The sequence below is a fragment of the Pundamilia nyererei genome, unplaced genomic scaffold (assembly GCF_000239375.1).
Source record: "Pundamilia nyererei isolate P.nyererei 1_Seehausen unplaced genomic scaffold, PunNye1.0 scaffold00018, whole genome shotgun sequence".
Lineage (NCBI taxonomy): Eukaryota > Metazoa > Chordata > Actinopteri > Cichliformes > Cichlidae > Pundamilia > Pundamilia nyererei.
The window spans coordinates 1481762-1498986 of NW_005187419.1; the positions used below are offsets into that span (position 1 = coordinate 1481762).

Consider the following 17225-nt stretch of genomic DNA (forward strand, 5'->3'; position numbering starts at 1 on the left):
GCAGGACCATCTCCCTGGACTCCCCTTTATTACGATATCATGAGATGCGCCTTAGACATGTAGCAATGCAGCGTGCCGCCTGTGTCTTTAAGAGGAGAGCGAGAGTATAATGTGTATTCAGTAGGAAATAAGGCATGGAGAGAGGAAGTGAGAGAGAGTGGGTGAGGGAGTGTGAATTTATCATGGGCAAAATTTGTGCTTCACTCCTAGCTGTGTGCTGAGCATCCCTGCACCGGCATGCACAGTCTCCCAAAGCTGCTGAAGATTACGCCCATCTCTTCCCTCTCTCTCCCTCACGCAAACACACCCAGGCGCTCCCACCCAGCCTCTCCCTCACACACTCGCATACACACACACACGTGCTCGCAATCACACACGCGCAGTGCTGTCAGGAGCCGCTGCTGGACCAAAGCCATCTCGCCAAGGAGGTTCCAGTGGAGGGAAGAGAAAGCCAGAGTGAGACAAAGGGAAGGAGGACGGTAGAAGGCGAGGAGCGAATAGGAGCGCGGGGACCGGCACAAGGAAGGAGAGACCCAGCGATTTGTGAAGAACAGAAAGCAAAGAACAGGAGGAGGGGAGGAGGAGAGAGGAAAAAAGAGGAGGGGGAACAGGAAACGCGATCACTTTCAGCTGCAGCGGTCCGTGTCGCAGCATGGGCAATGCACCATCCCAAGGCATGTCAACCTTAATTCTATGCATACTTGTGTGGCAGGTATTTTTTGATTCTGTATGTTGTGCTACCCAACCAGCTGGCTGTCCTCCTGTCACACTCTGTGAAAGCAGGGATGGGGGGTTGGGCTGAGGGCTTGTGGAGAGCGGCGCTGCTTGAGGAGAGTGATGCCGTGAGGTAGCATCAGTTAATGGGCAGTAGGTCAGGAGTGAGGTGCCCCAGGAAAAGGCTTGAGGTGGGAGGCTGTTGAATGTGGATAGGGTGCTGGAAATACAGGGTGGTGGCACCATGTGTGAGCGCAAGATATGGGAGGGGACCGGTGTAGAGCAGAAGTACCATTAGTGAAGCAGGTGGTGCTGGTGGGTGTGAGTCTGTGTATGTGTAAGTGCACATAAGAGAGAGAGAAGGACTCGAGAGATGTTTGTGTGTAGTTGATTGGAAAGTGTGATTGCGTTGGTGTGTTGGTTGCAGCTGTTGCTGTCAGCCACATGGACAACCTCTGGGAAGTGAAGCACTCCAAAGTGTAGGGGTGTGTGCATGCTGGTGGGTGTGTGTGTGTTTGAAAGATGATGAAATGCATAAAAAAACAAAGATAAAAAAGACAAATTAGAAAAAAACGGTGAGTGTAATGATAGCTTAATGAAGGGACTAGGCAGCTCTGCTATCAGTGAATGGGGGATGGTATTGTAAACGGATGATCGGGTGGGTCAGCTCCTCTTGCTATTTCCTTCAGCCCCTTATCGTTCTTTTTTCGTTATTTCTTCTTCTTTTTTTGCATTATTGAAAAAGCAATCGTTGAAAATGATCTTAAAGTCTTCTTTTGAGAAGCAGGCAAATGTATCTACAGTTTGCACCAGATTTCCTCAAGCAAAATACAGTGCGCCTTATTTGTTTGCAGATTTTACACCCCCAAATAAACGAGGTAAAAATACATGATAAAGAGAGAGTATAAAAAGGGTGTGGGATTAAAGTAGGAAGAATGTACTTGAGGCATGTTGAAACACTCCTGGGATGGCAAGGCTGTCTGACAGGCAGCAGAAGATCCACTCTTAAGATCCAAAGACAGAAAGAAAGGACAGGATAAATGCTCACTTCTCAGAGAGATGGGCAACATGACACAGCTCCGGGACTTCATCCACATTCATTTCCCTTTCTAAGTCCTCATTCTCCCTCACTTTTTCTCCCTCCTTTCTTTCTCCCCTCCTCTTCATCCTCACTTGCCTCTCACCAAGGGACAGTCTGGTAGCTAGTGGTGAGAAGAGCAGGGAGACAAGTGACAGAAGATATGAAAGACGGGGAGAGAATGAAAGGAAACTCAAAAGAAAAGACAAAAAAGGGGTTTGCTCGTAGGTGGACAGGTAAGTCTTGCTTGGGCAGAGGCAACATAATTCTTTTTAAAAGTGCTGAGTACCTTTAATCGGTTATTAGTTGCAGTGATTGTGAGAGCTCAACAGTGGAATAGTAAACCAACTTGTTGGCTTGTGAGCTTATTCTGTGTTTGGTGTTGAATACTGATACCTTTAGCTTGTCTGTTTTTACTTTTTGCTTACAGATGACCTTTGAATAGTTTCATTTTTTCAGGTTGAATTCTTTGTAAGACACGTTCATCTGGCTCTTCAGATGGAGGGAAATAAGTTTGCAGCTTAGGTGAAGGCAGAGGCAAGGTACAATGGCATACGACCTTTTGCACTGGCCAGAGGTCTGTGTATGTATATTGGATTTTTGTGCTTTATCGCTATAAAGCTTGGCCTTGGAGCTCTGTATAGTCAGTGTCTGTCTTGGAGAGATGTATCAGGCTGAATACAAACCCCTGGGTGTATTATTTCTAAAAGCAGACATTACATTTGACTGAATGTTTGAGCTATTAGGGTTTTTTTTTTTATTTTTTTACACCATCAGCAATTTTGGATAATTTGCTGAAACAAAAGATCTCCAATCACTTACATTACACCTGCAGTATTCAGAATTGTCATTACTGCTGGTGGTAATTAACAGCACTATTTTATTAAAAAGCTGGCAAGACCGAATCAATTCAAGACATTCAAGTCACCAGCTGGAAAACAATTTCCTAAACCAGGCTTAACTTTCCCAACTCAACCAGTGAAGAAGTATGGCTCTTACACTTGGTTGTCACACTTCCTGTAACTGTAAATGGAAACATTTTCATAAGCCTATTTCAGAGTTTTTCCAGCTCACAAGGCTAAACCATAAAGAATAGATTAGCAGAGTCGAGCGTTAAGCCAGTGTTAGCCTGCCGGAGAGCTAACACTTATCGTAATGTTGCCATTGTACAGAGACTGTAGATCCTGGTAGCTTTTTATCTCCATGCTACCCTGGTATGTTCAGCTGAGGGTTATGTCAACATGCATGCCTGTCTGTCTTATGATCCTCTGTAAGAGAGGCAAAGCCCGAGCAGGGCCCGCAGTGCCTGAGATGCTGTTTTACTGCTGAAGTAATTCTATAGTTCATCAAAAGAGACACAAGTAACCTGCTGACTGGATGTTACATGTTGTGATTTGCTAGGCATAAATTCAGGCCAATTCTCTTCGGAACAGTAACGGGTTAGGTGTGAGGTAGTGTGATGACCTCTTTGGCCACATTAGCCCGGTGGATTTTCTTTGATATACAGAGGCTTTGTCTTGACATTGGTGCAGACACGTTGGCGCCATTACGACATACTCTGGGCGTCGAGGTAGATAAACTGCAGGAGGATTTATCTGAAAGGATAAACCTGTAAAAAGACAGTAAATTTATGTCATGCATTGACATGAAACTGCTTTTAACGACAGCTAGGAAAATTCAGGCCAGTTCCAGTTCCAGTAAAGATTTGCATTTGATGGAACAGGTTTTGTTTTGGAACAAGTCACCGAGCTGCTCTGTTTACCATTTTTTCATTTCAATACTGAAAGCAAAGACAGGTGGACTGTACGAGGTCATGTCATTATGCACCTGCCAGATATTTATCTTGCATGCAAGGGCACAATCTACATTGAACCACATTATATCCTGGCCCCTGTTAAATTCTATTTGAGCACGGATCAGATCACAAGTAACACGAGTTTTCTTTTTCTTTTACCAAAGCATTGTTCTAAGCTTTAAATGCCTGCCATTGACAGCAGCACAGTGTGGATGTCACTGTGTTAGTGTACTTGGGCACCTGCTTATTCCCTAGGTCTGTGCCACACAAAGCCCCATGATTCCTGCCTTGTGATTGGCTGACGATGATGCAATGTTTTATGGCAGAGGAGCTGCATGTTTGGAGGGGATTTCTGAAGTAATTGACCCTGCTGGGAATAGCGTAACCAGAGTTGTTCTGATGTTAACGCAAATGTGCTAAACAAAATATTTATATGATATACACACTCCCCACATTCTGGGGCACAACCTCGAGCTGATAAAATGGGTTGAGCACTTAATGATCGTGCAATGATAAAATCCCAGGCTTCTCTGCCCAAATCTGCAAGCTGTTTAGATTTGCTTCACGCCGTGTCCTCACCACATATGTGCACCCACATGCATATGTTCAAATATGTACTTTGGGATGGATGAAGGATGATGATGACACATGCAGCATTTAGTTTTTATATGTGGCAACTGATCGTGCTCAAGCGATGACATTTGTTCTCTAGTTGATCACTATACAAAGAGAAAAACAACAAAAAATCGTTCACATCGAATTTCGGAATCTTTGCTCAGGTTTCTCACCCTTGTAAAGAATTGCTTTAATGGGAAATGAAGTTGCAAGTCAGAGATCTTTGCGAATCTTTGTGCTGTTACTCCAGGGGGTCTGTTGTTGACGGTATATGATGAGTCTCTCACAGCTGCGGTGGTAAGCACACTAGTAAGCTCTCAAGGTCATTAATGATTCAAGGGTTTAAATATTACATGCATTTATCAAAGGTCCTTGTTTCCGTGCCACAACTGTGTGCGTGGTAGAGTTTGATATCTGTGCATGAGAATGGACACAATAAAATGGGGGTAATACTTATTGCTTTATTCAAGGGTAACTATAAGTATAAAAAAATCTGACTGTAGGTTCCTTTAATAATAATAATAATAATAATAATAATTAATAATGAGCTGTTCAAGGAGAATTTTAACTAAAAGAAGAGAAGAAAGATGTTAAACATTTATTCTTGCTATGAAGTGTTGGATGTTTAGTTTTCTGAAAGCACACCAGTACAATAAATAAGTAATTAAAGCAGGTTAAACTTACCATGTGTGAATGAAATTCTCAGCAAATGGTAAACTCAAATACAACTCAATCAAAAAATTGTATTTCATTTATGATTTTAGTTTTTTAAACTGACGTCAGGTTTTAAAAAGTGAAGCTATTTAACCACCACCGCTGGGTGTGGAGTTAAATATGAAATCCTTGTTGCAAGTGATGTAACAGGTCCAAAATTAAAATACATTTTCTTTCTTGTTGTGTTTTTTTTCTCTGTGTCATGAAGGTCTTTGTTTCTGCTGTCAGTCACATTAATTAAGCCATACTGCACCACAGAAATTCTTTGTCTCGTCTTGTCTTATATTAGAAATGATTTCTCAGAGACCTATGCAGTAGGATACAGCTTTTATGATGGGAACATAAGTCTGATCACATATTTTCTCAGCATGAAGACGGCGGTTGTCAATGACTTGCATTACCATTATAAGTCAAAGTAATGACTAGTACATGCCCATGCTATTGTTAGACCTGGATGATTTCAGTTGCTATGTGATTACTAATCATGTATATTTCAGGTTTTGTGGATATAAATGTTATTAATGTGAAATAAAAATGATATGATGCTTTTATACATTTTTTGTAGGTGTATAAAGGCTAAAAACAGACCATTTTAGCCCATTTCTGAGTGGTTGCCAGGCAACATGGTGGCGTCATATTGCATGATCATCATGCATAATTCAGCATTTGTGTAAAGTGAAGTTTCACTGTTGTGAAAGAAAAACGAAACAACATTTTTAAGGTTTTATAGGTGCGTAGATGCTAACACAAAACCATTTTAGACTGTTACTAGGCAACATGATGATGTCATACAATACTGTCTATAGATTACAGACCGTATACAGCATGGATGTAGCTTCCATCGGTGTACCTAGCATCTGTTTTGTAAATCTTGGTCATACCATGTTTTGAAATTGAGGATTATCTGTGGTATACAGATAACTCTTTAGTTAACAGGTTGTCACACTTCATCAGCCAATGAGGGTCTGGTTTCACAGTCAGAGCTGTTTTTTTTATTTGTTTTTGTTTTGTTTTTACAACTAAGATAGCAATGCTTAACTTAACGCTTTTAAAATGGCACTTTGGAAACAACAGGGTTTCAAGCAACCAACCATGAACCAGGTTTGATTGCTTGACCTTGAAAAATCTTGGATGAGGAAAAAAAACCCATAGATTTTGAGTTGTACTCTTTAAAAAAACAAACAAACAAAAAAACATACTCAAAGTGCATCTATTTGAAAATCTATATTAAACTTTCCACCACTTTCCTCTTACTTTAAAGCGAATACAGCTCTATAATTGTCCTCCAGCTGCTGTCAGTTGCAGGGTATAATCACCTCCTGTCAGCTGGTAAAGTCTGTACACTAATCAAGTTGAATGGTGCTACTCCTACTCAGCCTTCTCTCTAGTGCTTGCAGCTACTTTCTTGTAATTCCAAAAAGAGCAGAAACTGAGTAAAATTCCTCCACAGCAGCTTGTACAACATGATCCTGAAGCGATTGCACTGTGGGTCCAAGAGGGCAATATTTACTTCATTATTCTCGAGATCCCCCCTCCTCCTCCCGTCACAGAGCTCTAGTTGGTCCACAGTGATCTGTTGAAAAAGTTGTACTGCCCTAATGTGCCCTTAAAAGCTACAGCCTGTGAGTCATAAAAACAACTTGTCGTATATTAAGGTGTTCTGTAGTGAGACATAACAATATGGTCTCTAAATCAAAAGTAGCTTTCTGCTGACTCTTTTGGAGACAGAGTGGTACAGAGCTACTTTGTGCTGCGGCAGGAGAAAGCAGTGGTGTTGTGATGGCAGGGTAATGAGAATACAAGATCTTGGCATATTAGCAATGCAAGCAAAAAAAAAGAGGGAGGTTTGTTGGCTATTTAACAATATATCGGTCGATTTAAAATGTGCAATCCTGGTAATTACAATACGTCTCAACAGCATTTGAAAGCAACATCTGTTTTCTGCAGCAGTGACAGTTGGTACTGTGGATTATCAATGTGTGAAAAAGTAGGAGATAATGAGGTAAATATTCAAATTTGTTAGGGGAGAAAAGGACCTGTTTTATGTCAGAACTCAGCTTTTTTTGTTGCAATGATTAATAGTCACATTTTTTTGTTTTGGGATCTTCAGTTGTGCAGACATTAGATATAAAAGGTCACCAGTTCCATCACTGATGGTCAGATCTTATACTGAAATATTCACCCAATGTGAGGCTGCAGAGTTTCTCCCCTCATCTGACTCCCAGATTCACTCAGACTCTGGTGATCAGCACTTATGACTGACAGCAAAGCACACTAATCCTGCTGTCAGTATTTTCAGTGTGGTAGTTACATCTTACTTATTTATTTTCACCCCATGCATTTTCACTGGATGAAGATATCAACTTATAACAGCTGTCTGTAGTGAACAGTTTAAAAAATGTTGCGTGTCTGCATGTAAATTTTGATTTTAGCTTTTAATCAGATAAGCTCTGATGTTTCAGATGCAATTTTTGTTTGATCTATGAAAACAAAATTCAAGCGTGAAATGACTGAGCAGAGAATGACTGAACATTTCTGCTGGGTTTTTTTCAATTTTTTACCTCCACCATGTTACAGCTATCATTTACAATTTAGCCTTTGATTTAAGACGTGTCTATCAGAGCCAGGTTTCTTTTTTGGTCCATTATTGGACAGAAAATGCAACTAGTGCAAGGTGTGTGAATCAAATTCTGTTAGCTTTATTGACAGCATCCGAGGTACTAATTCAGCTGTTACTGAGGTTGTAGGTTTAGTGGTGATATTGCACTGATCTCATTAATGAAATGAATATTTTCCCCCTGTAATTTTAATAAAACATCCCAAACACCTCCAAGTTATGCAACAGCACTGGAGACTGCTACATCAATTATATTCATATTTAATTTGACACTGAGTATATATACACCCATCTGCCACTTTGTTAAATACACATGTTAAACTGCTCATTAATGGAAATATCTAATTAGTCTATGTCATGGCAGCCAGTGCATTTAGGCATGTAGACATGGTTAAGATGACCCACTGAAGTTCACACTAAAACCTGCACAGGCTGCTTAAAATTGGACAGTAGATTGGAAAAACATTGCCTGGTCTGATTAGACTCCAATTTTTCTGTTTGGGTAGTTTCAGAATTTACCAAAAACATCATGAAAAGTTGATGCAGTCTGCCTTGCATCAATGGCTCAGGCTGCTGATGGTGGTTTAATTCTATGAGGGATATTTTCTTGGCAGACTTTGAGCCCCTTAAAACCAACTGAGCGTCGTTTAAAGACCACAGCCTCCCTGAAAACATGACAATGAGTTCACTGTACTCAAATGTCCTCCACAGATCTCAGTCCAGTCAGCCACATTTGGGATGTAGTGGAACAGGAAACTCCCATCATGGATGTGCAGGAAAATCTGCAGTAACTGTGCGATGCTATCAATATAAACCAAAATCTCTGAGCAATGTATCCAGCACCCTGCTGAATCTGTGCCATGAAGAATTAAAGCAGTTCTGAAGGCAAAAGGGGGTTCAATTCTGTATCAGTGAGGTATACCTAATAAATTGTAAATATTCTATTGTAAAAGTTTGGACTTGTTTACCTGTTAAAATATTGCTTATCTGAATACTTTTTGTCTGAAAACAACAGCACAAACCTGATTTTGTTGTGTAGGTTTTTGCCATTTTTTCTCTTTAATGCAGCAACAAATAAACAAGAAACTACTGATAAGCTTTGTTTACCAGGAGGTTATTTCGTGCATGCATCTGCACCTTCTCATTTCTCCACATCTGCAAAAACCAAACGTCCTCTCTGCCTGTGGAACAAAGAGGTCTGATAACTGCACGAGCCTCACCTGGTGTTTTGCAGTCCCTGAAATAGCAGCATGCATATGCTCTGTTTTTAATATTCAGTGGAAACATTGTGTCAGGTTTAAGTACATCTACTTCTCCCCTGCATGGGAGAGCAATAGCCTAAACTTATGAGATGCAGATCATATTGCACAAGGTTGTGTCTTGTTATGTAGACATATTTTTGTGGTCGTTATTAAACATTTATGACCAGGTGAATGCTTAAAAGGGCTCAAAGCGTTTTGAGCTGAATCACTTACGAATAAGTCAGCTCCTGAGTGTAGGGTGAGACTGATCTAACTTACATTTCAGATACCTGTGGGCTAAAGATTCATTTCTGGAATCTGTGTTACTTCACAGAGTGCGCTGAACTGTGAAGCACGAGAAGACTAAATTATGGAAACTGCTAAACCCCAAAAACTTTCCCCCCCAAAGAAAGCTAGGCAGTTAGAGGAAATGAACGTGGTGGTGTTAGCGAGGCGCTAGCAGAAGTGGTTATGGTGTTCTTTATTCTCAGACTATTTCCTCCTACGTGCACATCTGATTTTCCTTCTAAAGATGTTCAGGCAGGAATACAAAGCAGGGAGTGCAGGCTCTAGTGATTATGGGCAGATTATCCTTCTTCTGCTTATGACTGGATCCAAATATCCCTCATCTCATTATAGCCCTGATCTCAATATACGGCTTCACTGTCCCCATGTTCAGACTAAATGTTGATTTATCAAACTGTAACGAGAGTTCGTTGGGGTATCACTTTGCGAACTGAACCATCAAATATGTCTGCATTGCCTTGGGGCTTGGCTGCGATTTTAGATTGCCATCGTGATTCTGCTCCAGTCAAAATTTAAACCTCCATCATATTTACTGTCAGTTGTGAACCAGTTTCTTAAGTCGCTCGTTCAGTTTAGTATAATTTGTGTGAGCCATGCTGCAGTTCTTCATGTGATTGTAAGTCTGTGCTGTCAGAAAGGCTGCGCTCTGCTGCAACTTTGTGGATCACTATTCATTTCCTTCCTCATTTTCCCCACTAGGAGCTACCCTTCTCACAAGGAAACCAATTCCTGCGTTATCGCCCACTAATATACATGTAATGAGTTGTAACCGGCTGAGAAGCTGATACGGACTTGCATTATTGAGAAGTCCAGCCAAGCTTAAAAAATGGATTTTCTGTAACGGGGGATCAGTGCAGTCACAAACATTGCATGTGAAATTCGCGGATGAGCCCAAACTCGCCGCCATAAACTATTAGAGCAGTGAGTTTGAAAAGGTCAGATGTGTTTTACCCTGAGACAGACCGGTATCCCTCTGGTTCTTCCAGCGCTTCTTCCTGTGTTTTGTGTCTCTTGATCGATTAACTGGGCAGCATCCATCTCCTCAGCTGGAGGTTTAAATTGGAAACCAGTGGGTTTCATATTGCAAATTTCACTGGCTTTTTCTGCAACGCAGTCTATAGTGTGCACTCTGCAGCTCAATATAAAAAAAGGCAGAAGAGATGTCTAGGATGTGCTGAGATTGTTTTTTTTTTTTCAATATGAGGAGGAGAGATGTTTTATGAAGTGTTATGAGTGGTAACGGAGAGAGAGCGAGACTGAGAGTGGAAAATGGCTGCTTTTAATATGACTGCGTGTCATGAATGGTCAGTGATTGTGCGGAGGTTAGTTATTATTTCTGGTGGTACTGAGTCACTTATGGGTCATGATTTCCGAAGCCAGGAGTTGCCTTCTAATGCCCGACCTTGTTCAATAACAATAGGTCTGTTGAGGACTGCACACAGAGGTAATCGCCGCTGAATCCCGAGCTCAGCCTGTAACAAGGGTGTTTGAAGGTTGTCATGGTGTTCCTTCTTTTGACGCTTTTAACTGTTTATATGCAACTCGTTTGCAACTGCAAATGCATTTCGAAGGAAATGCAATGCCTGCTGCATTACTCTTTCATTATCAACATAATGACTAAATGTTGTTAATTAACATTTTTGTTGTTATGTTTTATGTTTTGCCACTGGCAGTGCTTAGTTAACAGCAGGAAACTGGAATGGCCTGATTCAGAGTTCAGTGTCTTGGGACACAACATGTTTATTAAGATGCTACCAAAACCACGAGGGGTTTTTTTTAAACTAAAGAGCTTTTGTTGCTTCAGTCAAATTGCAAGCAGTATTCCCAAGGTGTTAGACTCCTTGTCCACCTCTCTTAGTTTCCAGTGTAATTCACACGTGGAATTTTATCCCCCAGTGAATGTATGATATGCTATATATTCATTTGATAACAGGTAATGAGCTGCAGCTTAATTTTCTCTCAGTAGGCTCTTCAAATTAATTGATATCCCTTTTCAGTATGAAGACTCGTCGTCTTCCACCCTGGAAGTCTGTACCAGAATCATCCCATATCTTTTACAAAAATTCTCAATTTTTTAAGGCTGCATAACATGACACGTTTCCTGAACAGACTGGCTCGTACTTCTATGACTAAAACTGGTGTAGGATTTGATGTGCTTAATTTCAGTTGCATCAAACCTGGCAGAGCTGCAAATGATAATTTTTAGAACAGCTTTGTTAATGTCAGTGTTTACTGACTCATTATTATAAGGCTGTTATTTACTTTGTAATTTACATTTATAATCAGGTGTAGGTAAAATGTTTTTTGCATTATTTTTTCCTGCTTTTTCCTTTACTGTAGCCTGGTAATGAGGATACACATTTACTATATTTCATATTTCTCCCTGGTGTCTCCTATACATCAAGCCTGAGGTTGCTCATTTTAGTGTAGCTGCATCTGAATACATTTCAGCAAGTTATTTTTTTTTCAGTCAAATAGAGAAAAAACAAACAAAAAAAACAAAACAAAAAAAGCTGAGGCTTAATAAGTGATGGGACAGCATGGAAATGTTGATTAGCTTTACATGTTTCGGGTCATAAACCAAATTATAAGATTATTTGCATTTTTACAAGCAGCTGCTGTTAGATGAAAAGGTAATGGGGCAGCAGTTATTATAATTTATCCTGAGGGAGTCATGATTGTTTGTGTTAGGTTTAATGGTAATCCAACCAGAAGTTGCTTTTAAACCACTAAAGCCTTTACTAAATATCGAGATGTTGAAAAGTTATATTTTCTCATCTGGTAATTGTCATTTCTTTGCTAATTGTTTTCACTGGTTGGAGTATTTTAGTTTGGACCAAAACGTGCACCAGCTGTCGGACCGACAGACATAGTTACCTCTACAGTGAAAAATCGTATATGTATGCAAGGAGTCCTGAAATTATTTAAAAATCAGTGCATGCATGCACCCAACTGTCAGAAAGATGACAAAAAAGAGAAGCTCCTCCGTTCACCAAGCCCTGTGTCCCTGCCACAGTTACTAGGAAACAGGAGGCTCACAGAGCCGGCTGTTGAGGCTGTGGAGGTGCAGCGAAGCAGCAGACTGGCAGCAAGTGTTAACGTGATTATGAGAAGTGAAGCTCTGGGGTTAAATGCTGCACAAATTCCAAATTTTGTATACATTGAAAGATTACCGTGTCATCCAGTTTATGGGCGTTGCTTCAGTGACACCTGCACCCATTCTGCATTTTCTGTTTTGGCTGTTAGTTTCTTTCAGTGACAATCAATAGATTTTACTGAATAAACACATAAGCTCACGTATTATCTCTGCATCCTTTTGCTTTGTTTCCTCTGAGTCCAAGATTTAATTCATGCTATCTCTGCTGTGATAAATGTGTCCACATTTCTAATGACCCTGCTTACCAGTTCTTTCACACTGATAAACAATGTATTAGGCTCATTGTGCATGCATGCTGGATCACCCACCCATAGATCAACCCGCTGATCTTCCAGTACGTGTTTGGAAACAGAGTGCAGCAGTCTTGAACTTATAATCTCTGCCGCTGTGTTGGCACGCATACAGGTGTATTACTGGTACAAATGTGTATTTGTGCATCTGCTTGTGTTTGTTTTGTTTTCGGTTTGGTTAATGTTCTTCAGCACTATTCATTCATTCTGCAGAGGTGGCTGTGATAGTGTGCTTCATACAGCCTGTTGGTTTGGCAGATGTGGGTTTTGTTGGCCAGGGAATTTGGAGCTTGTCATTTGTCTTGTATTGCAGCCTTCTGCCTTTTGGCATACTGGAGCGCCAAGAGGCCATCATGATAAAATATTAGCTCCACCTTCTAGATAACAGCAGGAATTCTGCACCACTGGCTGCAGAGAGAAGCTCCAGGGCTTTGCAGCAGAGCTCATCCAGTCCAGCCCACTTCCACCCACTGCCAAGCAGATGCTCTGGAGATGGTGGCGTATACACAGATGGGTTGCTGCCTGTCATTCAGACCGCTGTGATATTTGTTCATTGAGATGAAATGTCATTTCTAAAACCTGAACGGATGGTTCTTGCTCAGTAGTCTCAGACACAAGTTATAGGGTTTATGAAAAGGTATGTTATGTAAGATGCTTATTAACCGCTTATTTTACACTTATTTTTCATATGATTGCTTGCCGCTTATAATGCCCTTTCAGATTATGCAAGCAATGTCTCGGCATCAGTTCATTTTTATCAATATAAAGCGCTCTTTTCTTGCTCTCACAAGTAACATTGACACTTACCCTGGAACTGAGCTTCAAATATTCATACCTTCATAGAATTATTAATGCGTTGTGTGCTCTGGGGGGAGTTTTATTTTACTGGTTTCATTAAAAGACATTCTGTTTCTCAGCGATGGAAAATGCCAGAAAAAGGTTGTTGAAGACACTGTGGACTTTCCCTTATTGCTTTGTGTCTTCCCCAGTGTGGTTTTTGAAATTACACAACTGCTTGCTTTGTCTTTTTTCTCACCTTCTGCGATGTGTTGAGTGCGACTCGAGAACGGAGAAGCTACATTTGAAGGAAAGATCACAACCCTTGGATTCAATTTGGATCATTGCTGGAAGAAAAGATTAAATTGTGTTTATGATTGCATCAATACATAAAGTGCATCTGTGTATTTGCGTTAAACTGTATACTGTAAATGCACTGGTTTGCGCTGTTGCCTCACAGCAAGAAGGCTTTGGGTTTGCCGGGTGCGCCAAGAGGTCTCTCCCTCAGTCGAGACGTGCGTGTTAGGTTAATCGGTGAGCGTGCATTGGCTGTAGTTTAGGATGTGTTTATCCGTGAATGGCTGCCTCTCACCTAATGTAAGCGATTAAGGAAATGGGCAGATGAATGAATGGATATATACAAGAAAAAACAAAACAGTAATACTCACACTGCAAACACTGGCATGAAAACACATTTGCTAAAGTAGTGTTTTAAAGCGAATAGAGCCCTTGGCACACATTAAATGTGATGTGGTTAATAAATACTGATTCCTGGCTTCGTACATAATGACAACTCCGTTGTGGCTCACTGGGTTATCATTGACTGTCCTGTTGTTTGTTACAGTACAGTGCGTGTTGTAATGCAAACGTATAGATAATCAATGTCAAATATGGAGACGGAATGTCGAGGACACAAAGTTGTTGTGCTCCCGGAGCCGTGCATCATCTCCGAGCACCGTTGCTTCCTCACACGGAGAGAAGGAGAGAGAGGGAGAGGAGTATCTTTGAAGTTGATCCTCTCTGCATTAGTAGTCTGTTCTGGTTTGGTGTGTAAGCCTGTTAACCACAAACAGTTGTTGCACACAGCATGCAAATGGAGTTTTTGTTGGAAAGAGGTCTCACCTTGTGGAGGCAAACAAAGGGCTTATTGTTTGTGATTTGCATGTTTCTGTTACTGCACTGCCTTGTGGTATTGTTTACATAGAGTGTTGGTAATCAGCGTATCATTTATAATATTCAGGGGCTGCCACTAGAGCTGCAATGATTAGGTAATAATTTAATTAGTTTATTTTTAACAGCAAGCTAAGTGACAACTGTTTCTTTGATTATTTAATAAGCAAAAATCCCTAAAATTATGGAATTTAGTGTTTTAAAATGTACAAAAATTGATTTCTTTTTCATCTTCCGTGAATCTGTAGTAGAGTTAATGTCTTCTCAGTTGTCCAGCCAGTAGTTTTAGATCATCACTTTGTGAAAAATAAAAAATAAAAGAAGTAAAGGAGACAGAAAAGCAGCAAATCCTTAGTGGAGAAACTTGAATCGGTTCCTGTCAGTTTGTAATTGAGACATGCCTTTATTCACATATCAGTTTTCTGCAGATGAACTAATCAGATCATCTAACTAGTTCTTTCTAACACAGTTCCTTCACACTTTTCTACATTTTGAGCATTTTTGGTTGTGTGCATATTTTTTGTACGGACCCCTAACTGTGAACGAGAGTGTGTATGTGTGTCTTTGTAAGTCCCCCCTGATGCTGTTTGTGGTAATGACAGCCGGCTGTATGAATGATTCATAGCTGAATACTAATGAGACCTGCTGCAGATGTCTTGGAAAAGTCAAGCTGTGCCCTTTAGGTGTCACTCAGCGCTCTGGGATGCTGGTCACCTGCACGACTCGCTCTCACAACTTCATGAAAAATCGGAACCGATCCATCGAGTTCTTAATTTCCTGTTTGTTCCAGGCTTAATTTAACCTTTACAACTTTGCGTTGTTATGGTAATTTAAGACACTCGCACAATGAGAACATGATTGAAGGCAAAATGATGATCACACTGAAATAGATTGTTTCCCTCAGATGTTCTACAATGGATGGGAAAGAGCACAATGTGATCTAGCAGACGAAGGTCACGGGGAGGAAGCACATCAGAGTTGTGCAGTGGAGGGGAGGCTATAGGGAGCTGTCTAATAACAATAGGGAGCAGAGTTGGCCTTCAAAATGTGCCTCATCGCTCTCTTCTTCTCCTCATCTCCTCCTTTTTGTACTCTCTCCCTTCTTTTCTTGTTTCATCTTCACGGTCGAATATACCTGATGCAGCCTGAGCATAGCATGAGTCACTATTGATTTCTCTTCCCTCTGCTCTCTTGTTGGGTGTTTGACGCAGGAGTTCAGTGACACGCAGGGCTTTGTTGTGGCCCTTTGATCCTTTTCAACGTCCTCAGTCCATCCATCCTATCCATACATCACAAAAATGTCCTATTGTTTTCGCTGTCAGGATGCCCCATGAACACTATCTGTACTGGTAGCAGTCTGGAACCCCACAGCAGTGGTATGACTTTTCACTGGAGCAGCAGGACGCTCACAGCAGTCTTTTATAAGGTGAGAAAAATATCCCAGTGATTTATTTTAGAGCCCCTTAGAAATCCATGTATATTAAACAGTTTGAAAATTCAGACATAGAGTAATAGAGTTTAAAATGGCTGTCGATATAGTTACTTCAGAGTACCTATAAGGTGTTATTCACTGCTCATCACATTCTGAGCATTGCAAGACAATAGCATGTAGAGATATGAACAAACCCTAGATGGTCAGGTCTCCTATTCGCCCTGCGCTTCAGGATGCTTGCCAACAGCTTCAGCCACTGTTGTGTTTACGGTTTCATTTTTTGACACAGGGTCAGAATCATAGACTGTGCTCTCTAGGCAGAAATACTCTTTCCCATGTTGGATGGAGGGCAGACCCTGCTAAAAATACTCACTATTCAATCTAGGTGTACAAAAGTGGTATTACAGGTTGGCTGAATGAGGGCCACTAACTTTATCAGGTGCAGTTAAGTTCATAATTTGTTAGACAACCACACAGTTTTTCTAGTTTTGTCTCTGTACACCACTAGAGTGGATTTTAAATCAGAGAATCGATATATGTTTGAAGTTCAGATGTTTAACTTTAATTCAAGGATTTTTACAAAACTATTCAAATACTCAGAATGAATGGGACAGTTGAGAGACCAGATGGCCAGATGAGGCATTTCCCCTTGTTATTTCATGAAAAATGAAGCAGACACAATATCTGAAGTTGGTTCAAATTGTGGCACCACGGTGGCATGGTGGTTAGCACTGTTGCTGCACACCATTAAGGTCCTGAGTTCAATTCCACTATCAGGCCGGGGTCTTTCTGTGTGGAGGTTGCATGTTCTCCCCGTGTTTGCGTGGGTTCTCCCCGCAATCTCAGGCTTCCTCCCACAGTCGAAAGGCATGCACTTAGTGGGGGTAGGTTAATTGATCAGTCCAAATTGCCCATGAGTGTGAATGGTTGTCTGTCTTTTCATGTGTCAGCCCTGCGACAGACTGCCGACCTGTCCAGACTGTACCCCGCCTCTCGCCCTATGACAGCTGGGATAAGCTCCAGGGCCCCCCGCGACCCTGAAAAGCGGAAGTAGATGGATGATTCAAATTGTTGAGTTTAATTTTTTTAACTTTTCATAGTAGTTTTGGATGTCAGTGCAAGTGAGGGAGGCCAACATTAAGCTGGAAAACCAAAACAAAGCTCCCAGAGAGACAGGAGGAACTTTAGGAGTGGCCGAATCAGCAGTCAGGTTCAAAAAAGAGCAAAACAAAGATGGCAAAAGTGGATAATGACAGCAATACTTCCATGGTTGAGAAAAACTTCACAACATCTCACCAAGTCAAGGACATTCTTGAGTA

The 17225-nt window shown here is 41.0% G+C and overlaps 1 protein-coding gene across 2 annotated transcripts in view; it reads left to right on the top strand.

Moving 5' to 3' along the window:
• Window positions 1–198: 198 nt before the first annotated feature.
• srcin1a (SRC kinase signaling inhibitor 1a) overlaps window positions 199–17225 on the top strand; it is a 115486-nt gene continuing 98459 nt past the window's right edge. For both annotated transcript variants that reach the window (XM_013909088.1, XM_013909089.1), the window contains exon 1: window positions 199–674. In XM_013909088.1, coding sequence (XP_013764542.1) covers window positions 653–674 — 22 coding nt within the window. In that variant the 5' untranslated portion in view covers window positions 199–652. The remainder of the gene's footprint in view (window positions 675–17225) is intronic.